The sequence below is a fragment of the Stigmatopora nigra genome, chromosome 3, assembly GCF_051989575.1.
Source record: "Stigmatopora nigra isolate UIUO_SnigA chromosome 3, RoL_Snig_1.1, whole genome shotgun sequence".
Taxonomy (NCBI): domain Eukaryota; kingdom Metazoa; phylum Chordata; class Actinopteri; order Syngnathiformes; family Syngnathidae; genus Stigmatopora; species Stigmatopora nigra.
Genome location: NC_135510.1, coordinates 14,649,066 through 14,675,385, shown reverse-complemented (window position 1 = coordinate 14,675,385; position 26,320 = coordinate 14,649,066). Strand labels below are relative to the sequence as shown.

The window sequence follows — 26,320 nt, the reverse complement described above, 5'->3', positions numbered from 1 at the left end:
CCCCCGCCCACCTAGCGGATCAAGTTTGAATGAACTGCAACAGCCTTGCTCTGGAGGTGCCAGGAGCATTTGCGGTAATTATTTAAAGTGTGTATCATAAAGACGCGCCGAACCAGGATGGAAATGAAAAAGAGAATTCACCTAGAACTGCGGAACCGTACACCATCGGACGTAAGTTATCACGCGTACCATCGCCTCTCTCGTGACCGGACGGTGAACCACCAACCATTTCGTGTGCCTTCTTGGCGTTGCATAAAGAGAAAGAGATACAAAGTTTGTCAAGTCTGAGAAGGATACGGACGTCTTACTGCGTTTTGGCGAATATGTTGACAAGTGACAGTGACAAGTGCTGCAGGCGCGTCAACTCCATCACCGGTGTGGCCGCAGCGGACTATTTTGCCATGTGTGGTCGTTGAAATGCACAAGGCAAGCTGCGCGAGAAGCCATATTAGTAGTAACTTTGATCTGCAAAAACGATCGTACTTGTTAATGTCGAAACCATGCTGTTAACACGAGCATCATTTTATTGTACATTCAAAAAAACGATGTTATAACTATAGTAGGTATCGCAATAGTGAGCCATACTGTGATGGAGCGCTATTACGGCAAGAAAACACCGTCTACTAGTTACGTACTCGCCTCAGCCCCTGGCAAAATTCAACGATAGCCTTTTTAAATTCGCACCAGTGGTGTTAGTTGTGGACTTTGCAGATGTCGTGCTATATTCCATCCTTTGAATACCACACCGGAATACCGGTTGTTTCTCGAAGTAGGACAAACGCCGCCATTTTACCGTTATACAAGGTCCTGCTTAGAAACGCTGCAACGCCGCGTTTATTCGACAGAAACACGGTGCGATTGATAATACCTGTTTATAAATCGTAACCTATGAATGTCCATCGGTCCTATCTGCGTTTGTATGTCGTATTAAACAGCGAGGAGGAATGTTCGATTGGCGGCGACGTAATCCGCTTTAGTTGCCCCGCCTTCTCACAAATGACCCTGCGGACTAGGCGCTTTGGCTCCGATTTTGGCGTCGTTTACGCGCTTGTAACTCTATCAAAGAAATGAAGTAAATGTATATTCTCCACGAAAATTAAGTGTATTATCAAATTCGGCAATGACTCAAATCGTCACGAAAACAACTGCGTCGGACAGATTGGTGTCAGCGGAATAATCCTTTGTGCTATTTGCTGGGCTATTTTCCGGATGTCGATGTGATTGGTTAACATCGAAGGCCTTAGCACTTATGTGGATATCCATCCGCTCAAACCTGCTCTATTTTAGGAGGGCACAATATATACGTCCTTTTTGTAATAATAGGTGCATTAACCTATTATGAGCATCAATCTCATTGCCACATTGTAGTCATGCCTTAATGACTGTGAACCTATATTCTAGATACATGATAGACTAATTTCTTGTGTTACAACAGCGTACATAGGAGAAATGTACGGGTAATAGAATGATCTGTCAGCAATAGTGACCTGTCTCCCAATGAAAAATGTATGGTGCATTATGAAGTGTAAATGCGACCCCATACTGTTGAACAGGTAAAGCAGTATATCAAGCAAAAATGGAAAATAATTCGACCTACAAATCTCAGTTATAACTTTTTTAAAAAAAAAAGGAAGTCATATAATAGGGGCAGAAATGATACGATTCCAATGATTTTGCAATGTGTTGCAGCAATAAAATTCCAAGTTAATTATTCTTTGCTAAAAAATAATTGTATCAGTTTTAACATAAAATATCTTGTCTTAGTACTCTTTTCAAATAATTCAATTAAATATATTTTGAAAATAATTTTCCAAACTTAATATATTATTCATTATTGTTTATGTTTAAAGGTGATGGGGGTGCAAGAGTCTATCCCAGCCAGCTATAGGTAGCAGGTGGGGAGGAAGGTCAGAACCAACTGGGGGATTGCACCCTCGTTCTCAGAAATGTGTGGCAGACGTGCTAATAACCATTCATCTTCTATACCGACAATACTCACAGTGTGTACAGAACGAACCGTTGGAGCTTATCCCAATAAAACTCTGGGCAAGCTGTCTAAAGTAGAACTTTAAATGTAATGAAACAACTTACTATCAAAATTGTGTATTCTAAACCACGCCTGAACTTTACCACTAAATGGAAGATGCAAGTGGTTTGTAATGTTAGGTAGGCATTATCGACAAACAGTGCTTATTCATAAAAAAAAAAGAAATTGGTTCTCAAATTTTATTGTTAGTCCCTATCTGTACATATGAGTGCATGTGTGAATGGCTGCTTTAGTCGTTTAGTCTCTAGCACCCCTGCAACTCTGGTAAGGATAAGCGGCTCTGGAGGAGGAAACTGTATTCCTAGCCAGCATTGACACTAAACCATGCAACGGAATTAAGCCTTCAAGCCTCGGCTTTATTAGTGCATCTCTAACAAGTCTGGCAGGGCGGGATCTAGTGTCTTTCCACCTTTACACGTAAATCCTGCACTACAGGATACATGAGAGATGTACCTGCAGCTACTATTCAACAAAGAACATGAAAACAATAGTAAAATGTTAACCTTTTTTTTTGATAAAAAGCACTGTTTCAGTCGATATAGATTGCCAAGTTGTTGTGACAATTAAAAAAATTGGTGAATTGGTCTAAAATATATGCCAATCATTTGCATACGAAGTTAGTAATGTCAGGCGATGATTTTTTTTGGTCACCACAGCATCAATGGTGCATCTTTTTTTTCAAAGCCTTGAGGTTTTGGGAACATATTCCATTGTATACAGCAAAGAATAGTTTAATGTGGGTTAAAAAGATATAAGTATAGTCTTTGGACATAATTTGGCAATGTTATATTTGTGGTTTTCAAAAAAAGGACTAAATTGGAATGTGTTCACTCTGCAGGTTAAAAAGCTTGTTCTTGACAGCTGCCGTTCCAATGATGGCAAGATCGAAGGTTTGACAGATGACTTTGAAGAGCTGGAATTCTTGAGCATAGTGGGAGTTGGACTGACCACCATTGCCCACTTGCCAAAACTCAAAAAACTCAAAAAGGTTTTTCTCATTTTTTTTAAACTTTTTAATTTACATACAATAACAACTTTAAATCAGGGTATATTTGAATTATCATGTACAGCTTGAACTCAGCGATAACAAGATCTCAGGGGGCTTGGAAGTACTGGCCGAGAAATGTCCCAACCTCAGACACCTCCACCTAAGTAACAACAGGATTAAAGACCTCAGGACTATTGAACCACTGGTGAGTAAAATCATACTTTAGTTGGCTAGTACAGTATATATTGTGTGTGGATCATAGTGTATAGCAGTGTAAATTCTGTAATTCAGTATATTAAACAAATTTGGACCCACTTCAGACCATGCAATCAGGCTTTTGAAAAAGACTAAACCGGCCTCTTACCCAAGACATGCAATGTGCCAACATTCCAGTTGTGAATAAAAATGATACTTTTTACATTAGTAACTTAAATAGCCGATTAAATGATTTCTGCTTTTGAAAAAGACCCTCCGCACCTATATAGCCACCTTCTAGGGAAATAGTAGTCATAGACTTCATAAAACATGTTGTTATCACCTTTATTCATTCATTATCCATACCGCTTAACCTCAAAAACGGTCACAGGGGGTGCTGGAGCCTATACCAGCACTATACCAGGCAAACTCCACACATTAAGGTCGGAACCCACCAGGGAATGAACCCTCCATCTCAGAAATATGAGCCTGCTGCACTAACCACTCGTCCAACCACACCATCTGTTATATTTCATTTTTTTTTTTAATGAAGTCATTCATGTTACAAATTAAGATCTCCAATTGTTAGTCACCCAATAATAGTGTTTTGCTATTTATAACTCCACTATAACCACTATAGATCTAATGCATCTGTTTGATTCAATGGCCTTTACCATTTTTTTTTTGAATGACCCAAAAATATCACCGATTAATGTGAGAAAATGGTGTTTTTTTCGTCAAAATTCATATAGAGTTTCTGAACGTTGTCACATGTTGATATCCATTGCATTTTAAAGACCACTGTCAGCCAATTGGACCATTCGAGCTATAATTCCAACCCAGTAGCACGTTACTGCAGCCAGGTGGCAGTCACGTGTGTTTTCAATGGGCAGAATGTTTCTCTCTAGACGTGTTGTGATAGTTTTCTTTTAGAAATTGAATTTGAAATTGATTTTCTCTTGGTGGATGCAGGATGTCACAATATGAGTAATTGGTGTTCCTGTGAAATTTGAAATGAACTCCCACAGGAAATATGTTTGTTGGAGAAGAAATTTCACAGGCAGGAAGGAAAGTCCAACGTATTACATTGTTGCACTGATGTTCACATTTTTTTTACATGTTTTTATCTGTGCAAGTAATTACTATATCCTGGTGTAAGATGTATTTATTTGTGTCAAAATTTATTCTTTTCCTGTGTCTGTATTCTCCCCCTCTTGCTACCGCTACAGTAAAATTTCCCAATTACCGGATGAATAAAGTTATATAATGTAATCTAAAATATGCTATGTAATCTAAAATAAGATAAAATAAAATAATCTAATCTAAACTATTTAATCTAATCTAAAATGCTCTTGATTTGGCACATGTTAATATTGCCCGTTATATAGATGAGCCATTGTTGTTAAGATATTTGTAACCAAACAGAAGTGTAACAATTCACACATATTTTCAAAAACGGTGGAAAAAATACTATACTGTAGTGTATGTCGTTTTTATTGTGTAAAATGAATGAGTTGTTTTCATGAGATTTATCCTTGTGACAGAAAAACGTTTCGACCCTGAAAAGTCTTGAGCTGTTCTCCTGTGAGGTAACAAACCTGAGCGAGTACAAAGATGGAGTTTTTAAGCTACTTCCACAGCTGATCTATCTGGACGGATACGACAAAGATGACAGAGATTCGGATTCGGATCATGACCTTTACTTGGAAGACTGGGGACATGGCAATGAAAATGTCGATGGTATGACTGTGATACAAAATGTATCAATTTACCAATTATACTGTTAGATGTGTCCATTTTGCCAAAGTCCCTTTGTTTTACCCTAATGTAGATGTAGAGGATTATGATGATGACGATGATGCACCTTCAGGAGAGGAGGGAGAGGAGGAAGAGGAGGAGGAAGCAGATGACGATGAAGAGGAGAATGAAGATGGAGGAGCCCTGAGTGGAGAAGTATGTCTGGAAAATGTTATTATATTGGTGCAGTTCTTTTTGAATGGCATTTGAAGAAGTGTTTTGGGAACTCGCAAAATATAACGGATCATTATGTTTCATGTTTTTGCTATGCATATTGAAATGTTTTGTGATACATTTTCAAGGTAATTTTTGTTCTTCAAGTTTTATTTTAGATATTTAGCATAAAGAAATGAGGTTGGTTCATTTTGAAGTAAGGCGACTTCACTTAAATGAACAGGAGGAAGATGAGGAGGACAAAGATGAAGAGGACAAAGAAGTAGATGACGATGAAGAGGCGGAGGAGGACGACGAGGAAGAGGATGGTGAGAAGGAATAGCTGACAAATAAAAAGCACAATTGCTGTTTTTTTTCAATTAATGAAGAAATTGCAACACTTCTTGTGGGATCCTAACAATAACTGTGGTTCCAATAGAGCAAGAGCGGGGTCAGAAGAGAAAACGGGAACTGAATGAAGAAGGAGAAGACGACGACGATGATGATGATGATGACTGAGGGGAATTTCGAGACCTAATGTGAACTGTTTGAACTTATATTTTCCAAACTCTTCCCAGTAACCAAGTGTGTTTACCTGCGCTTTGGTCCTTTGCTCTTTTGTCATAGGCTCTGCACCTTTGTGTACCCTAAAGCTCTTTACAGTCCACTTTTAACAACTTTGCAGAGACACATTTTGTAAGCTAGGCAAGGAGAAATCTTTTAAAAGATTTTTGGGGTGTTTTCTCGCTCTTTGTATGAGATCAGTTTGTCAATACACGTGAATTTTAAGCCGCTCACTTATATCTAGTTCCAAGTCAAAATCCAGTAGTAGTTCAGATGTGTGAGCTGAGATCCAATAATCATTCTCAGAATTTTCCTTTCTTTGTCATAGTTTTGCACTGTATTTTATTTCCTGGAAATAAACAGTGTAATATGCTATCTTGATGTTACCGCACTGAAGATGACCCTCTGGTGGCATTGCAGCCATAGAAGAAGTTGATCCTCTTGTCTAAGCAACTCCACCATGTCAAATCCCTTAGCTTAGCTAGTTTGGATAGTATAAGGTCTTGTAAATATTAACCAAATTTATTTTTTGTATTCTCATTGCAGGAAGCAGACTTTGAGCATATAACTGATGTGAAACTATGTAATTATATATATATATATATATATATATATATATATATATATATATATATATATATATATATATATATATATATATATATATATATATATATATATATATATATATATATATATATATATATATATATATATATATATATATATATATATATATATATATATATATATATATATATATATATATATATATATATATATATATATATATATATATATATATATATATATATATATATATATATATATATATATATATATATATATATATATATATATATATATATATATATATATATATATATATATATATATATATATATATATATATATATATATATATATATATATATATATATATATGTATATGTATATACACATGTATATGTATATATATTCATAGATATATACATCGCTTATCCTCACAAGGGTCACGGGGGCTACTTGAGCCTATCCCAGCCAACTATGGGCACCAGGGTTCACTCTGGAATGGTGGTAAGCCAATCACAGAGCACAAGGAGACAGAAAAGCATTCACACTCATACCTAGGGGCAATTTAGTGTGTTCACCCAGCCCACCATCCACAGGATGTGGGAGGAAACCATAGTACCCTGAGGCAACATGTAAGGTAAACACAGGAGGGTCAGAACCCACTCACTGAACTCAGTATATATACATATATATATATATATATATATATATACACGGACAGGTATGACTTCTATAAATCCCGAGCAGAATGAGAAGTGTGACCCTTAGATTTAGAAAATCTCCAAAAATTATATGATACATCAAAATTATGTCTGTAAGTAATATTGATAGATTTTTCAAGGAGTACAAAGAAATGTTATTACCAGTTATCGTATTGGAATTTTCACTATTGTACTACATGTTCAAATTGGACCTTATAAATTCATATTCAAATCAGTTTTCTTTTTCTCTTCCAATTTAAAATATTAAAAAAAGGTTTATATATCAATACCATAATTTGTATTATTTTTTTGTGGATTTAAGTTTTACACTTAATTTTAAAGAACATTATATTAGTATGTCCTTCGAGAAGGCAATTGTTGCTGTAACCACACCCTTAAATCAAACACTATTTGGGTTAGTCTTTTCTGTGTGGCTAATACATTAAATTCGCAAATCAAATTGACACAACACACTGAAACTTTTAGCAGGGTTTATATTACTCCCATATTTGACCTTCATCAGATATCTGGCTAAAGTAAAGTCATTCTTTTGCACATTGAATGAGGTAGAAGATGATATGGTTCACTTTAGTTGTGTTTAGTTTTAAACCTGCTGACACCCATTTAGAATCTGATAATATTTAGTTCTTGTGTCGGATTTTATGCTGTGACACTGAAAGAAACCTTTCAGGTAAACCATATTACAATGATGTTTACTCTTAAGACATTATTTTAGGAATGGTGTAACAGCTTTTGGAATGGTACAATGGAAAAACAAACCACAAAATAGTGACACACAAACAAGCACACAAAGTGAAAGGTTGTAGAAGAAAGAGTCAACCTTTACTAAAACTTACTGAAAGTTCATATTTCCTTCTAGTTACACATGCCAACTCAATCTTGCTCTTTTTTTTTTCCACCAGTGACAGACGGTCAGTTTGAAGATGTTTTTAAATTGCCAAGGAAAAAAACCCCAATAAAAACACTGGTTTTAAACAATAAGCTTTTAGAACATGATTTAAAGATATCATTTTTTCTTAGTATCAGAGACAGAGGCATAATGGCAGATCTATCTATATTATACATGGTTTATCGTACCAATTATATGTAGTTACCTAAGATCGAATTTTTGAGAATATACCTCGTATATATATATATATATATATATATATATATATATATATATATATATATATATATATATATATATATATATATATATATATATATATATATATATATATATATATATATATATATATATATATATATATATATATATATATATATATATATATATATATATATATATATATATATATATATATATATATATATTTACATACATACATATATATACATATATATACAGGGTCTACATTGCCTGTAGTAATTGTGTCATTGCCAACAAACAACAAAGAGCCAATTTTGCAACCATCTTGTGTAAACCATACAATGAAACCCAACAGTTGTTACTTGCCTAGCTATACATTATTATTAACAATATGAGAAAAAAATTAAATAAATAAAAGTAAACATATAATACAATCCCTATCCTTGTGTTTACGCCTAAAACCAAATAAGTGTCAACAAAATTTCTCTTAAGGCTTGGCTGCAGACTTCACACCAGCTTGACAATTAATGCCTTCGGTTGGAAGAAGACGGTTTTTGAGCCCTTCACAAATGCACGTCAGTTATTTTGAGATTACACTGTAGCTCTCAATAAACAAGCTCAAGTAACATTCAAATCCTTCAACAATAATATGTGACTATAGCATTTTAAACACAATTTTGGACTCAATAAGTAACTCGTCGCTGTTCATCAATACTTGTGGAGAATATGATCTCGAGGCATTTTCGATAAAGCATAGTAGTTGACATTGAGACAAAGATTGACGAAAGGCGAACTAAAAATGTGCAGTAATTTATCACTGTTTCCAATTTAATACATTCATAACCTGGAAAATGAGCCACCTGTTGGTGTAGTGGTTCAATCGCCTGACTTTGATGCGGAAAGATGTGGGCTTGATTCCTGATGGTGGTGGTATGATTGTGAGTGCGAATGGTAGTCTGTCTCTCTGTATGCCCTATGGATAACTTGCGACCAGTCTGGGGTGTGACCGGCCTTTTGCCCGAAGTCAGCTGAGATAGGCTCCAGTAAATCACACAACCTTTATGTGGATGCGTGGTATGGAAGGTGAATGAATGAATAACCTGAAAAATATTTTCAATTATTGCAATCTTTCCTTCAACATGGAAATCCTGACCCTGCTGCTTATTTGACATTATTAAAACACAGCATCAATAATAATAATAATAATGATAATAAAAGGTCCAGTAACCATAGAGTGTGTGAGGAATGGCAGCAGGAGTTAGGCTGTGGTATCTGGTCAAGTGTGAAGGGGGAGAGCCGAAGGTTTTTGAAAGTGGGGAACTCAGATGTTATTTGAGCTGACATTTTTCATGTTGTTAAGTTCCAGCTCCAATTGACGTATTCGGACATCTTTGGAGTTCAACTCCTCCTTCAGCCTCCGCAACTCATCCTGCTGTCGGAAGAACATCCGCAGAAGCTGTATTTGAAAAAAAGGGTAAAAAAAAAAAAAGGAAGCAAATTGGAAGAGTCAAAGAAAGAAAAATTATACCTACCAAATCAATTTTACTTAAGTACATGTACTATTACTCTGTCAAAAATTAAGAGCTGATTTTACCTCATTTTCAGTCCTGGGTGGAATATTCTCGAGCAAGTCGATACCATTCACGACAACATTTTTCTTCTCCTTCACTGGGGCTTTAAACACTAACTTGTTTGGTTGGTGATAGCCATCCTTCAGGGACATTAAGACTGGATCTTTAATTACCAAAAAAGCCCACAAAGTGAGATTTCCAACCACAAAACCATAACATCAACAGTGACATTTGAATCTACTGCAATGTTAAGTGATCCTTACCCTTGTCAATACCACTGAGCCACTCCTCGGCTGAAAGGGCCGGTTCTGTTCCTGGAGTCATGGGGTAAATGTCTTCTTGGTAAGTGTCTGACTATAAAACAGATATAGCACATTTACTATGGTTGCAGAGTATTGAATCCCTGAAGATTTAGATGAAAAACTGACCCTTCTTGGTACAATCATAGAAATAGGCTCTATCAAGCCTTTCAATGTAACCAGCTTATAAAAGCGGAAGACTTCGCAGGCTCCCACATCCAGACCACACTTTGGCATTACGCCTATGAAGGATAGCAAAGAATGTATCAAAAACCAGATCATACTAGATGCATTGGTTACATTGGGGTTTAGGGAGCATTCTCTTAACATGATTCGTCATTATCTTTCAGATAGTGATAGGGTTAGTCTGGATTTTTCTTGATTTGTTTGCATTTTGCCTCTTGTATCCCTTCGGGATTCCCTTCCTCTTGTAAGCAGCTGCATGTATTTTGTAATCAACCCTTGTTTGTCTATTTAATGCCCGTGTTGGTTAGTCATTGTCGGATCGTCTACTTTGTTCACTCCATGCCATGTTGGCACGCCGTGTTCCATGTTCCTCATTTTCTTATTTAATTCTAATACCTTGTTTTTTTTTTCGTAAAATCCCTCCCGCCTTAAGAATTAAAATTTTGTTGGGGCACTCCATTCCATATCCTTGATTGTTTCCCTGCATTTGGGTCCAAATATGATGCCACACTCACTCAATATAGTAATATTTGGTCACATCTTCTATGCTCTTACAAAACCTCTTTGTATATTTACTTGACACAATTGACTAATTTCTTGTGAGCGGCGTTATTTCCAATTAGAGTAATGATGAGTAGTAGATCATTGAATAACTTACCCAATCCTTTCTGTGGTGATGGCGATCGGAACTCCATTAGGTATTGGATGTATGGTTTCTCTGTTGTAATCTCAAAGTAGCGGATGTTGCCATCTCCCTAAAACACATCATTCCATGATCGAATGTTTCATTATTTCTTTTTTCTGTAACTGTCGTTTGTTGTCTTGGACATGCAGAATGCTAAATTTGAATACATTTTAAGGTTGAAACAGTTTCAATAAGGCACAGGGAAATTTGGTACAATCACCACATTACAACATCAACCAAATATATGTTAAAAGTTTATGGTGTAGGAACAATACTAAAAAGGCCAGTCACGATTGGAGATTATTTCACTGGCCAATAAAGTGAGTTTGGGCACCGAGGGAGTTAAATCATATTAGAGCAAGGGTTTTAAATGGCCAAATAATATTGAAATTCACACTATAAATACACTGTCCTTGCATCGCTGTTATTGATATATTGCGGCAGGTCTTGGAACCAATTAACCATGATATACGAGGGATTACTGTATGCTTCATTTGTTGTGGTTCATATTGTGGCATTTATTCAAAACAATGCAGCTGGAGAGAAGGCGATTTAAGGGGCAACACGGGGAAAAAAGGAAATAGAGGACTGGTTATACCGACACATGATTAAATGGTAGAGGGAAGGAAGTTACGGGCTCATAAAGACCTTCCTTTACCAACATCATATGGACTAAATCTCTTAACCGAGGAAACAAAAAGAGGGAAGGCAGGGCAAGTTTTCAAGCAATGCCAATGATGTGCAGTGGGGAGCTGAGTATTAAGACTGTAAAGATTAGTGAGTTGTCCTAACGTTTACAGTTTTCTTAGTATAACTACTACTTTCTTTAGTATGGTCGAGATTACTAATAAGAAATAACAAAATGTAGTATTTCTATATAGGTATAGCACCGGTATACAGTTGCACCATAATCTGGGTATTTAAAATGTAGATTCCGCACTAAAAGACTACCAGGAAAATATATTCTGTGACTGAAGGAAGCACTGCTGACCTTGCCTGCTAGGTACAACATCTGAGTGTCACTGTCATAGAAGGGAAACAACAATCCTGAAAGACCATCAATATCCTCCTCCATCACTGGCATCGACAAATCCTCCTGGGAAGAGCAACACACACACACACACACACACACACATTGATGCGAACACTGGCGCACACTTGGCCATCCTACTCAGAAACTGCCATATGGAGGTTTACCAGACCTGATCCCAAAGTGCAATCTGACGGGTGTTCCAACGAGAGACGCCTGTGGTGAGCAGCCGTTTGAGGTTACCCAGGAAAACAACTCGGTTTACACGGTGGTTCTTGTAGCTGGCTTGCTGGGGAAAGAGCACAAATACAGAGTGTACATGTGTGTGTGTGGGAGGAGCTTCTTAAACCAATTTTGAGATATGATCCAGAGATCGACCGACATGGGTTTTTAAGGACCGATACCAATTTATAGTAGTTAGAGGAGGCCAATATTTGGAGCAGATATTCAATTGCAGTAATAGGGAAGATCATTGTGTAAAAAAATAATAATGAAAGCCCTGAACCCCATAGAACTTCATGTGGATAATGATTACTCGTCTGTGGCCCGGTGGTCGAGTGGTTCGATTCCAGGGCTGCTCTTCACTGTGTGGAGTTTGCATGTTCTCGCTGGTCTTGTGTGGGTTTTCTCCGGGTAGTTCGGTTTCCTCCCACCTCCCAAAAACCCAAAGGGTAGGCTGGTTGACCACTCTAAATTGCCTTTAGGTATGACTGTGAATGCATTTGGTTCTCTGTCTCCTTGTGCCCTGTGATTGGTTGGCCACTGTTTCAGGGTTCAGGTAATTAGCTGGGATTGGCTCCAGCAACCCTACAACTCTTGTGAGGATAAGCAGTTTATATACAACTATATATACAATGGAAAAATGAATGAATGAAAGTATTACTCGACTTTGATCTAACTCACCTGAAGAACTCTCCCAGAGCGTGGCTCAATAACTCGCAGCTTCTTGTCCTTACAGCTGGTGGCCATTAGGCTGCCGTCTGTGTTGAAGGACATGCTACGGATGACGTCTGTGTGGCAGTCAATCATTTTTACTGGCTCTCCAATCTCCAAGTTCCAGATAAGGATCTGACAGCAAAAAAGAATGTGCGGCTGATGTCGATGGCTTGTGAAATGCATTTTAATTTATTACCTCAAGCAAAAGACCATAGGGTAGTCCGGTGCGCTAATTTGAGTGGTGGGAGTATACAGTGAAGTCCATAAATATTGGGATATCCACCTACCGCTCATCATTATTGTTGCACTAAACAATCCCAATAAGTACAATGTGACAGGTTTTCTTAGGATTATTGTTCAAGTGAAAGCAGCAGGAAGAATTATCATAATCTCTGATTCAGCCAAATGCCAAAATAAAGGAAAGGAAAATAAGCAAAATGCTCAACAATGCACAAGTCGATTACCAGACATTAATGTGAATACAAAATTGGGCCGATAACAAACAAGGCTATTCCCCTAAAACAAATTTATAAAGTACATATTTGCGAACAAGTAATACAAAGGGAACCTTTGACTCCCTGTAAACTGTTCAATTACTTTTAGTAATTTTAAAAAGTAGAAGGCATAGTGTGAACTATTGTCATTCCAGCAAATTCACCTATTTGAATATAATGAATACAATGGAATTACAGCTGAAAGATTTAACTGGCATGTTTCTTTTCCAAAACTCATTTGTTTGTGTTTGGGGTCCAGAAACCAATACTTTGTCAACATATCACTGCACATACACATATGTATATTTGCCGTAATCATGTTGTTGACAATAAAAACATTGTTTTGTCAAGTGAAAATAAAAATGGTAATATATTTTTAATCATATAATGGACACATGAGCCCTGAAAATATTTTGTGATAATGACCCTGCCACGCAATTGAGCTACTGATGGGATACCTTATAATCGTAGCCAGCGCTGAAAAGGATGCCACTACTTGTGGGATGCCACTCGATCAGACCAACCCGTCTGCTGTGACCATATAGCTCCAGCACTGCCTCGGTCATATTGCGTTTCAGTCCGGCCTCTGGGATCTCCCATATTCGTACCTATTATATTCACATGTCAGACTGATTCATGAGTCAGTTGTACATAAACAGAAAAGGGCACTGTATGTGAATTACTATATTTTTCTTAGGTCAGAGATACATCAATTCAGTGTGCTTTTATAATTGTCTAAATAAAGATCCCTTGATTAGTGGACATATAGTCTATTGCTTTCACATTAGACTGGATTACATTTATTGCTGGAATCTCTCTGATGAAGTAGCGGGATAATTCATCATTTTCATGTCTTCATTGATCTTACATTTCCAGTAATGCAAGAATCAATGCGCATATGCACAGTTTACAGGACAATACATATTTTAAGACGCTTGTAATAATTACAATTCTCAAATGTGTTTTGAGCAAACTACCTTAAAAAAGTAGACAGAATTTAACAGGGTCAAAATGCTTTTTTTTCTTTAAAAGTATAGTAACACTGTTATTTCACACTTTCTATCTAAGGCAAGAATAGAGATGCAAGGGGAAAATGGGTCACATACAATATTTACTGTACATGAGGTTAATGTCAGGGCAAAAAATTCACTTGAGAGAAAAATATAGTCTAGATTCAAGGGACAAATGAAAAAATGGATGGGTAAAAAATAAGGAATTTCACTTGCCGAGCTATCTTCTGAACAGGAAGCTATGATGTTTTCAAAGAAAGGGTTCCACTTGATGTCCAGCACTTTGCCTTGGTGCCCACATACCTTTGGGTAGTGAGAATCGAGACGGCCTGACTGCAAAGAAGAGAGAGACATTAACCTTACTCATTTATAGAATATCAAGTATGCTCATTGCACAGTTCCAAAATGTCACTCTCATATTGAAGGAATGCCCACTTGAGAAAAGCACACCGCCTTAAAATGAGACTTGATTTTGCATACGTGCATAACTAAACCGAATGAATAAAACAACCGACTGAATAACCGTTGTTGCAATAAGCCCACGTCTCCACTGTGAGGCACAGACACATACCAACCAGGTATTGTAGAAAAGCTATGTGAGTGATGTCATAAATGTTTGATGTCACTTTAGTCCACTGACCTCCTTTTAAATCCCGGATTTAAGATTTTCTGTTACATCACATTCAGTGAAATTGGAGATTGTGAGTGTTCTGTTTCTCCATGCCACGCCAAAACATGTACTACTGTACCCTCTGAGCCTCAAGAGTAAATGCAACACATTTTTGACACTAGGTCAAGTATCCTCAATTATGTCCTTTAAGTGGAGTACAAGCAAACAGTACCAGCAGTTTATGTATTGTGTTTTTCAGCAACTTTGCAAATTTCACATTTTTCTAATTTCTGTTGTCATTTACTGCGCCAAATCTGCGTCCCTTGAAGAATTGACTTTATAGTCATCATTGCCAATTTAATAATCTTCACCCCTTTTTCTATTTACAAGTCCCGCCTTATGAGCCTGCGTCATATTTTACATTGGTTGTTGCTGTTCTCGTATCGGATCCCCTGCCTTGTGTAGGTAATAAGTGGCTTGCATTGTTTTTTACTCATATACTTCTCTTGTGGGACTATATTCATTGTCTATGTTACCTTCCCCTGGCCGGACGTTTGGTCGCCGGACGTTTGGTCGCCGTACGTTTGGTCGCCGGACGTTTGGTCGCCGGGCGTTTGGTCGCCGGGCGTTTGGTCGCCGGACGTTTGGTCGCCGGAGGTTTGGTCGCCGGACGTTTGGTCGCCCGGACGATTGGTCGCCGGGACGTTTGGTCGCCCGGACGATTGATCGCTGGACGTCCTTTGATCCTCTTTCACCTTCTGTCATGGACCCTTTTGTGTACTTCTGTCCTATTTTTTGGAAGGGTTCTATCTAAATATTGTGACACATCACCTTAGTTTGAGTTGTCTACTTCTGATTCTAAGCTTAAATCCGCCTTCTCGGAGGTTACAAAGTCAAGTATTGCTGCCCTTTTGTTAAAGAATTCAATATTTGTGGGTGAATTTATCTTGTTGTGCTTACTGTAAGTCCATTGATAGCAGTAACCACAAATAACAAAGACTCCTTGGCTGAGGTGTTAGTTAGCCCATGTGTCACGCTCTATGTCCTTCTGTGAGGCAGGTGGTGGAAGCAGTAGCCCTTCCTCCTCCCTGTGTCTTTGTCTGAGGGGAAGCTGTGAGGCCGTCACAGTTGCTGTCGTTCTTCAGCCATGATGAAGGGCATGACCTTCGCAATGACTTCAGGGCAGTAAAGGAGTCATTAACTAAAAGCTTCCTTCTGGAACAACACATCCGTGAGACTGACTCACTGTGCATCACAAATTTTGCATTCAACTTCTGTGCAGTATTTTGTCTTGTGTATTTTACTTGGAGTGCTGGGCTCACTTCTGCTTTATCATCAGAATGGTGGTGTCACGTGACTTTTCAAGGACAGAAATCAAAAGAGGCTGTCAAATGGGTGCGATGCAATCGCTCTGAGCGAGTTAACCCAGCCAGAGAAAGTAACAGGATATGAGCAAGTACTGCTTCAACGCAAAGCAGTCTTTGGACAGTATGAGAAAAAAATGTAGTATATTATCACTAAAGTGTGGAGAATGAAGGGTTTATCAGATGTAATAGTGTTGAAATGGATTATCCTGATGCCTTTGTCCTTAAAATTGAGTTCGTTTTTTTAGAATAGATTAGATACATTTATTCATTCCATTATCAGGAAATTTCATTGTCACAGTAGCAAGAGGGTGAAAATACAAACACGGGAAAATACATTTTAGACAAATAAATAGGTAAGAAATTAGCAAATAAATAAATAAATAAAAAACATTTTAAATTTTAAAATAACTTTTCAAATAGTGCAGTCACGTTTACTGAGACCAAAATCCAAAAATCGTCAATATAAATTCCAACAGTCAAATAAATGTAATTCTGAACTTATTACATTGAGTGGCATCCTTTTATAATGATTCTGACCAGAATACACATTCATTTAGGAGAAAAGAAACCTTTAAAAATGTATTCCATAATTCCAATCTGGGTTTCACTTGATTAATATGTATATATATATTTTTCCTGTTGTTTCCTACTTTCATAAAAAGGAGACTTTTAAGTACAATACCTCGAGATTCAAAAGTTTCAAAGAATCTTTCATGTTAGATTTCATGTCTCTTTGGGGTCACCAAAGAGAAACACACAAAATTCAATTGTGAATTCAAGTCTGTTTTAACATGAGGCTTCTCCCAACAGCATGCGTTACCTGGGAAACAGGAATGATGATGAATGAGCCCCCACCAGCGCTCTCAGTGACCACAGCCAGAAACTTGGAGTTGACAGCACAGAAGTGGTTGTCATGGACGTTCTTGGTGATGGGGATGCCGTCATAGCAGTGCTCCCGACTCCCCACCTTTCCATAGACGTTTCGAAACTTGGAGCTTCGGTAGGTTGAACGCCATGACATCTGACATGAATAGAAAATCATGGACATGAAGCAATGTTAGGATCTGGGGTTAAGGCTGCTGTCTGATTCATATTTTTTCCAATTTAGAATCAGATTTTTTGGGTGGGGAAACTGCTTGTCAGGAACTGAGTTTCTGTTCATGTCCATGTTTCCTGGATAAGGCTGGTTTAGCAGTAAGATTTTTTTAGTAGCTCGCTTTTTGTTTGCACTATTGGTATTTTTGTTATATCAATATTTTAAAATGTGGGAACCGAAGTACCCAGAGGAAACCCACACAGACCCAGGGAGACCACGCAAACTCCACACAGGTGGACCGACCTGGATTTGAACCCCGCCCTCACCCTCCTAGATCTAAAACAATGTTTATTTTAGCTTTTTTATATATTTTTAAATTTTACAAAATTATTTTTGAACTAAAACACAGACAATTTTGATTAAAAAAATACAATTATTTATTTAAAAAGGGGAAAATCAGGAAATTTAATATACTCCTCATTTTAATTTGATCCTAAAACAGAAATTCGGCACTCATGATTTATTTTTCCGGCCACACAAAATGATGCGGCGGGCTAGATTTGGCCCCTGGGCCGCGACTTTGACACATGTGCCTTATGCCCTGCAATAGGCTCGCAACCAATGCAGAGTGCGCCTACTGCCCAAAGTTTGCTTGGATAAGCTACAGCACTTAGCACTTCAGCTTCTTGTGCAGGCCATGTTCAATGATAAAATCATCATTTGCTGCAGACCAATAAAAACTGGGCTGAGCTAGCCCACGACCCATAGTTTGGACACCCCTGTTAGATACGGTATCTATTCAAAGATCACTCATGCACATCTTTCCAGTCTGTTGCATTGATCTGTTTATTGAAGGCCTGTCAACTGGACTTCGATGGTACAGCAACGCTCTGTGTCCCACTAGCCTCTTTACAAAGCAGTCTTTGGACAAATACAATATTCAATTTTTAAAGTTATATTATCATTTTTATTTTATTTTATTTTTGGGTTTTTTTGGTATATATGGCTTTCTTTTGTGGTTGTGTTTATACTCTAAGTGATGTGAAATGATTCAAGATAAATGAATAATAGTAATAATTTTACAGCAAGTTATGAATGTATTTACCATTTTATATCATTTAAATATGCTTGACATGACTAGGGGAAATGCTATTGTTTTGACGACAACAACTGGGAATAGTTTATGTTACATCCATTTTTGTCGTTAACTCTATACTCAATATGTACACCCTGATACTTTCACATTGGAAAAAACATTAAGCGGTCCCGTAATCTGGTTGATTGACTTTAAAACTTTCCCATAAATTTTAATAATTGTATTTTTAGGAGACACAGCAGTACTGCTGACATGCATCATGACTGCTGGTCAATGAATTTCAATATACCCTTGTTTTATGAAGGTTTCTTTCAACAAAACATATAAAAAAACTGAATTACTGCCACATGATTCATGATACAAAGATGCAAATGTATTCATAATATTTGTGTAAATCATTTTACCCGACCAATAGAATATAAACCATCACAAAAAGCAAGAGGGAGCATAACCATCTCAGAGAAAACACATTACGTGCTGCTTCGAGAGTAATTTCTATATTTACTCTGGTATAAGAGCCCATAGGCATAATACCGGGCGGAGTTTGACCTTGAGTATGTGTGTGTGTGTGTGTGCTGGGATGCCAGCACGTGTGGGTTGCGTGCATCATTCACCATTGATGTGCTCTCTCCAATAAGCACTCGCTAATGTTCACTCAGCTCTTTAGTGCTGGCATCTTAGCCTATAATGTATGTAATGATATGTTGTGTATTACATTTAAAATCATGCTTTTGTAAAAACGAGTTGAAACAAGCAAACCATGAGCTGCGAAAAAGCAGGCTATAGATTAGATTTTTTTCCAAGGACATGCAAAAAGACAAAACAATAGTATCAAAGTATCGCTATTCTGAGCTTGATGCATTAAATGAGAATGTGAAAAATGTTCACATTCTTATGTTATAAATAATTTTCAATGAAAATACATAAGATACCACATGATTTTTTATGAAGGAAACTACTGTTTCAGTGTATGAACCACCCCGGTTGTAAATCAGGGTCACAACAGCCCTCATAGTTAACATACATTTATCCATGCATCGTCACTAGTGTACTATAAATAGACAACAAAACCTCATCTATTTCACAAACAAGGTGCAGGATAAGGCGTAAATATTAATAATATAATTATAAAAACATAACACAAATAAAATGTGATGTCATTGATTCATTTCCTCATTCGTGCAGTTGTATGATTGATTTTATTAATGACTTGATAGCATTAGATATAAGATACTGTAAATTCTGATATAATTCTGTTTGGATAGGAAATGCTTCGGTGTGCATCTTGTGTTAGGATATGATTAAAACTTTTCTTTTTGTAACTGGCCTGTACGAATTTCCAATAAAAAGGAATTCTCACAAACCATTTTACTGTGCGCTTTTCACATTTAGTTCCAGTCCTTCAAAGTGAAGTCTATCACTGTCAAAATGTGAATGCTTTCAGCATGTGGTTGAATGATATTGTATATGCAGACATCACAACTGGAGACTTTCCCTTCTCACATGGAAATGCACTTGAGTCTTTTCATAAAGACTTGAATTGTACAGTTTTACAGACCCACCAACTAGGAATAGAATAGGAAATGAGCTCATAAGATCTGAATTCTTTCCAATGCGTAAAGCCTTTTGTATGCCTCACTCAAAACCATTTATCTCTTTTTTTTCTCTTTTGTTTCCTCTTTTTCTTTACCCATTTACTGATTCATCCAGGCAGTGAAATTTAAAAAGGCCCAATAAGATAAAGTGTGGTATTGGTAGTTTTAATCTGTTTAACCAGTGACTTTGAGAAACCCTGAAAATAGGATATTTTGCTTTGTGAATGACTGAAGCGCATTTATTGTATGGTTTGCAAGGAGAACTTGCTAACAAACACACACACACACATATACATACATATATATATATATATATATATATATATATATATATATATATATATATATATATATATATATATATATATATATATATATATATATATATATATATATATATATATATATATATATATATATATATATACATATACATATATATATATATATATATATATATATATATATATATATATATATATATATATATATATATATATATATATATATATATATATATATATATATATATATATATATATATATATATATATATATATATATATATATATATATATATATATATATATATATATATATATATATATATATATATATATATATATATATATATATATATATATATATATATATATATATATATATATATATATATATGAAAAAAAATATAAAAAATCTAATGTAAAGCTTTTCAAGATGCAACATGCAAAAAGAACTGGGATTTTTTACAAGTTAAACTTATTTTGAAAGCCTTGCAGTAACTACCACTAGCTTTACCCTAAAAACACATCTCTTCTCCTTCAAACCACATATGAGTGAATGACGTCAGAATGGCAAAAGTCTTGTTCGTAATTGGGGTGTTTGCTGATATACAGGAGAATTGCAAGCACACAACACAGCTGGAAAAGCACTTTGAATTTGACAGCTCTCACACCACTGGTAAAGCTTTAACTATAGACAAATGTGTTTATGCTTATGCTAGAGGACTTCATGCTCTTATAGAAAGACCTCCCCGAATATGAGCAAAACTGGTTGTCCACTATTTAGGTCTGTATTCAAGGATACTGCTTCAAGTATGAGTTTTGAGCTGTCAGAAATATAAACATGCCCTGGAAAATGGAATTCTACCTTATTTTTAATTTCCAAAAAGAAAATAATTATTGTATTTATTGAAGAATTTGTGAAAAATATCAATTTCCAAAGAAGTCAAACAGATGGTAAAGATAATAAATGGTTAATGGCAGAAAAGACACAGCAGGAAAAACACACTCAACCACCAAACCCCAACAAAACATCACAGAAATGGGTTGGAACAAGAGGCAGACATCTTTTGTGCCTTCAACATTGACCTTCTTAAGACAAAGTCCAGTCAGACAGTGTACTGGAAACAATTTTGTACAAAGAAGTCATTTTTCAGCCTAAAAGGTCCCTCCCTTTAAAGCATAACTTTTTAAAGTGACAGAAAAATGACTATGTATAACAATTAGCAAAGAATATAGGCCTTGGTTGATGGAAACTAATGGGTTCCTACTGTAAGAATTTGAAAACACCACATGGGTTTTCTTCTTCCCACTTCTATCTTACGTAAAAAAAAGGAGATCCAGGCTGCGAGGTTTTATTTAGAAGTCTTGAGGATGTCCACGCAGATTTTGGGTGATAAAACTGAAAATATTTTTTTCACCAGATCACAGGTTGTTGAATATACTACACCAGGAGTAGTGGAAGTCATTTGCCCACGTATATCATATTTTTCTGCCAAAATACAGTTTGCCCTCATACACACACACACAAGCATGCGTATAAGTGCACACACAAATATGCGCATGTATCTCATACAAAGAAATAATAGTCCCATTCTGAGCCCTGACTGGTATGACTCACCACTTTTTGTAAATGGCAGGAAACACTTTCTACTCTTACTACTCCCGGAAAAAAATATTAATTACATTGCATAATTAAATAAACAATTTTTATCCAAAGTTTAATTTCAATATTGCACAGTTTTGGACCATCAACTTTCCCACTAATAAAACATTTGTGCATGCTAGATATTCTAGTTTTGTCAAAATGAATGTAAACAGGAATTAAAGCCACCATTACTATGCATTTTAATTTGAACCTCTGTGGCTGGTATTCTTATGGATTCATCGTGTCGTTAAAGGCAAATCCTGTTTCTGCATTCATACATTAGCTCAAGGTCCATGCTCAAAGAAAATGGACCAGAGTGTCAGTCTTAAAAGGTTAAAGAGCTTAAACTCCTGTCTGGCTCACAAATGCCTCCCAAGTAAGGCCATGTTAAACGCAAAGGCGAGGAATTACAATTGCATTGACCTATTTTTCTTCAGAAAGAGAGGGCAGTCCATATACTACTTCCTGTTTTGTTTATATATATATATATATATATATATATATATATATATATATATATATATATATATATATATATATATATATATATATATATATATATATATATATATATATATATATATATATATATATATATATATATATATATATATATATATATATATATATATATATATATATATATATATATATATATATATATATATATATATATATATATATATATATATATATATATATATATATACAGGTACGGATAAATATGTTGGCGAATAAGAAGAAAATTATATTTTATTCTATTTAAACAAAGGAAATTAATTTGTAGAATTATGTTTTCAGTATCATTTTTGGAATTTTGGGTTTGTTGTTGAAGGATGCAGCCATGATTATTATGGTAGATTAATGTGCTGGTCCATCCTATTGCATAATAAAGTGGCATGTCAAAGTCCTTTCCAAATACAGATTTTCGGATGACTGCTGGAGTTTGATTCCTAACACTTCACCATTTTGTGAAGTACATAAATCCGGGGATAATCCTTTGCATATCCTGACCAGTACAAAACGCATTAGTCATTTGCTTCTCTCATTTCACTTAACAGTATCTCTAATATACAAAAAGATATTTTATTGAATACATATGGTACAATTTAAACCCAATTATTCATGAATAATGATAATCTTACCCTTTCACAAATTTCTGATGCAATCTAATCCATAAACATCAATACAGATAAACCAAGCACAATGGTGTCAAATATTTGTTCTACTCTATTACTGGTTGCTTCTTCTGATTTGTAACAACTTTTATTTCTCAATAAGTTGCTCTTATTGCTCGTACTATTCACATTATATATATTTTTTCTATAGGGAAATCCTTCTGAATCATGATTATGGTCTTAACAGAAGCAGAGCAATAAAAAGCCTGTCCACAATATTGTCATTATGTGCCTGGGGATGGAGAGCAATTCAGCCCTGTCAGCTTGGTAGTGCTTGTCCTGCATCCCTCCCCAAGGTGACTTCATACTGCCTGCTGTTGGCAGGCAGAGCCTTGAAAACGGCTCATTTCCATCTCTGGCCCACTCCTCCCACACATACTTCATCAACATTTAGACAACACTTAATGCCCCCGTGCCACCATGCTACTTCTTGCTTCTGAATACTGAACGAGTGAATGATCATTTTGCAAAATGGAGAAGCAAAAATGTCTGCAAATTGCAGCATTGGCTTTTTAACAAAAGGAGCACGTGACCTTTTCCCATTTCACTTGTTGTAGTGAAGAACTTTCATAGAAGCACTCACACTTCCCACGCAATATCTCACATATCAAAATAATTTGTAGTATGAAAGTGTTCAGATTGCATGTCTGTGTTCTTATATATAGTGAATGAAACAGTTTTATATTCAACTGAACATTTTCTAGGTACATGACACAGGTACTGACAAATGAGCCCATTGTCCTGTATCTTCACTAGGTCATCTATTTTAGACCAGTTTTATTCTCCTCATGGGTGTAAGTGTACTAATTTCCTTAAATTTTCTTCTGACCCGCTTCCTGGCTCACATTGTCTTGCTCTCACTCAGTTTATTGACTAAGAGGATTCATCGTGTTGCTGCAGCCTTAAGTACACGAAAAATCTTTGACTCCATGTAAACAATCAGATCAACCAATGAGTAATCACGCACTTGTTGATTACAAACGTTGCAGCAGGGCAGGGAAATCAAGCAATTGCCTAGGCCTAGCACTAAGGGGGACCAAAAGGACCAACTTACATTGCCATACCATACTTACATACTACACTGACAGCATGGTGATTGGTCAATGGGCACAGAAAGTATTATGTGATATGCAAGTAATACAAAAAGGAACCTTTTTTTAGGGGAGGGGCATCAGTAACTCAATCAATCAATATTTATATATATATATTATATATATATATATATATATATATATATATATATATATATATATATATATATATATATATATATATATATATATATATATATATATATATATATATATATATATATATATATATATATATATATATATATATATATATATATATATATATATATATATATATATATCTTAGTTGACATTTGTACAGTGCAGTAATTCCACACAAAGAACTCTCTTGGAGCTACTTCACACTTCACACACAGATACTTACATACCATACTTACATATTACAAATGACAAAAAGTGGTGCAGTCTTAAAAACATTTGAAAATGCATGGCCATGCTTATTTATTTACTTATTTATTACCTATTTATGTCTAAAATGTATTTTCTTGTGTCTGGATTCTCACCCTCCTGCTACAGTGACAGTGAATTTTCCTGAATACGGGATGAATAAAGTTATTTTATCTAATCCAAATGTGTCAGAATTCCCTAGCTAGTGGCTAAAAAGGGGCCCGTTGACAAAAAAAAATATTAGTCTACTGTATGTCAGTTGCTTTTATCCTCTTTGTTTGGTGACCCCAGATGCCCTGAGGATACCTCATCTCTTTAACATGGTGGGTTCTTTCGTGTTATGGTTATCAAGCCTACATCATGTGGGCTGGTTTTACTGGACAGGATCATTCAAACTATTCTAAATGCAAACAAACATCTGTTTTGAAAAAGTGTAATGTGATAGTAAACCAACAAATTCTTATAATAAACATTAATATTACTTACATTTTCAGAAATGTTGTATGACTCTTGAAGCATTCCATACAAACTCAATGATCGGTCCATTAATTAAGGTGATTAGTCAATGTGATCAAGTCATTTTCAATAGATCCAGTATTATGTAAACAATTGGTAATTTTCAAATTAAAAAGGGTATCTTATAAGATTTCAAAGCCTAATGTTGGTGAAAACTTGCAGGTGAACCGTCATCCCACAATTTCTGCCATGTAAACAATATCATCCTGCACACTCTTCATGCACTTCATTACAATCAACCACAGTTCAATGTGCTTAACTTTCCTAACCCTTTCCAAACTATGAATCATAATCGAAGCAAATATGTCCCACGGCAAAGATTACCTTTGTGACAGTCATGCAGAATCAGTGGGTGAGCTGCAGGCTAGTGCCCCGTTGAAACAGAGATCAATGCTGCGGAAGTGGCAGAGTGATGAGGAGGAGAGGGAGGAAGAGCGAGCGTGCAAAAGGGAGTAGGAAACAGAGAGTTAGAGAGAGTGAGAGAGAGAGAGAGAGAGAGAGAGAGAGAGAGAGAGAGAGAGAGAGAGAGAGAGAGAGAGAGAGAGAGAGAGAGAGTAAGAGAGAGCAAGGGAGAGAGAGATGGAAAAAGAGGAGGAGACAAACAGGTTCTGTGGCTAGCCCACTAAGCCTAAGTACAGAGATGGGGATTGCTGCTACTGCAGTGAAGTCCCGGCTGCCAATCTGCATGCACTTGGTTCGTAAGTGAGGGAAAAGCTTCCCCGCACTCTGCAGGGCACACCCCATCCTCCTGGCTCACCACATCCACGCATTGAAAACACACACCCATGAAAACTGGGATGATGCACGCAGTGATGCTATACTGCTTCATTTAATGATGACTAAATTATTACTTGTTTTTATTCCAATGGTTTTATACAGATTAATATTTCAGAGACAGGCAGTGGCTGGAGAAATGACCTTGCAAAACCACAATGACGTGTTGTAGACAGCGTGTCGCACTGCTGTGTTTGCAGAACTGATGTGGGTGTGTTGCATAGCTGATAAAAAAAATGCATTTTTTTTCACTACATTGTTATGGGGACATTAAGTGAGAGTAATGACAATTGTTCTTGATGTGATACCCGCTCAGATTTGTGGCTCTGAGCTACCCTTGCACTTATTAAAAGAAGAAAAAAAAACTTGATGTTTGGTGCCCACCTCTCTTACGA

At 36.1% G+C, this 26,320-nt stretch overlaps 2 protein-coding genes across 2 annotated transcripts; one reads left to right on the top strand and one right to left on the bottom strand.

Annotated features, from left to right (window-relative positions):
• Nucleotides 1–6,119, top strand: anp32a (acidic (leucine-rich) nuclear phosphoprotein 32 family, member A). The gene is made up of 7 exons (XM_077713615.1): nucleotides 1–171; nucleotides 2,886–3,035; nucleotides 3,118–3,240; nucleotides 4,775–4,970; nucleotides 5,062–5,183; nucleotides 5,425–5,509; nucleotides 5,620–6,119. The coding sequence occupies exons 1-7, from the start codon at nucleotides 118–120 to the stop codon at nucleotides 5,697–5,699; spliced, it is 810 nt and encodes a 269-aa protein (XP_077569741.1). The 5' UTR covers nucleotides 1–117; the 3' UTR covers nucleotides 5,700–6,119.
• A 2,241-nt stretch (nucleotides 6,120–8,360) lies between these two features.
• On the bottom strand, nucleotides 8,361–25,643 carry coro2ba (coronin, actin binding protein, 2Ba). The gene is made up of 12 exons (XM_077713516.1): nucleotides 25,476–25,643; nucleotides 17,141–17,341; nucleotides 14,560–14,676; nucleotides 13,792–13,941; nucleotides 12,807–12,971; nucleotides 12,076–12,192; nucleotides 11,865–11,969; nucleotides 10,847–10,943; nucleotides 10,132–10,244; nucleotides 9,967–10,057; nucleotides 9,727–9,866; nucleotides 8,361–9,588 (listed from the first exon to the last, which is right to left on the bottom strand). Exons 1-12 carry the CDS (start codon nucleotides 25,488–25,490, stop codon nucleotides 9,454–9,456), a joined length of 1,446 nt encoding a protein of 481 aa, XP_077569642.1. The 5' UTR covers nucleotides 25,491–25,643; the 3' UTR covers nucleotides 8,361–9,453.
• Nucleotides 25,644–26,320: the final 677 nt, after the last annotated feature.

Excerpts from the sequence above, each read along its gene's own strand:
- anp32a (XM_077713615.1), top strand. The coding sequence starts at position 118 with ATGGAAATGAAAAAGAGAATTCACCTAGAACTGCGGAACCGTACACCA. Across the intron at positions 3,036-3,117 it reads AACTCAAAAAACTCAAAAAG|CTTGAACTCAGCGATAACAA; the intron begins GTTTTTCTCATT and ends TATCATGTACAG. Across the intron at positions 5,184-5,424 it reads GAGGAGCCCTGAGTGGAGAA|GAGGAAGATGAGGAGGACAA; the intron begins GTATGTCTGGAA and ends TTAAATGAACAG.
- coro2ba (XM_077713516.1), bottom strand. Across the intron at positions 14,677-17,140 it reads TCATCATTCCTGTTTCCCAG|TCAGGCCGTCTCGATTCTCA; the intron begins GTAACGCATGCT and ends TCTTCTTTGCAG. Across the intron at positions 11,970-12,075 it reads AGATTGCACTTTGGGATCAG|GAGGATTTGTCGATGCCAGT; the intron begins GTCTGGTAAACC and ends TGCTCTTCCCAG.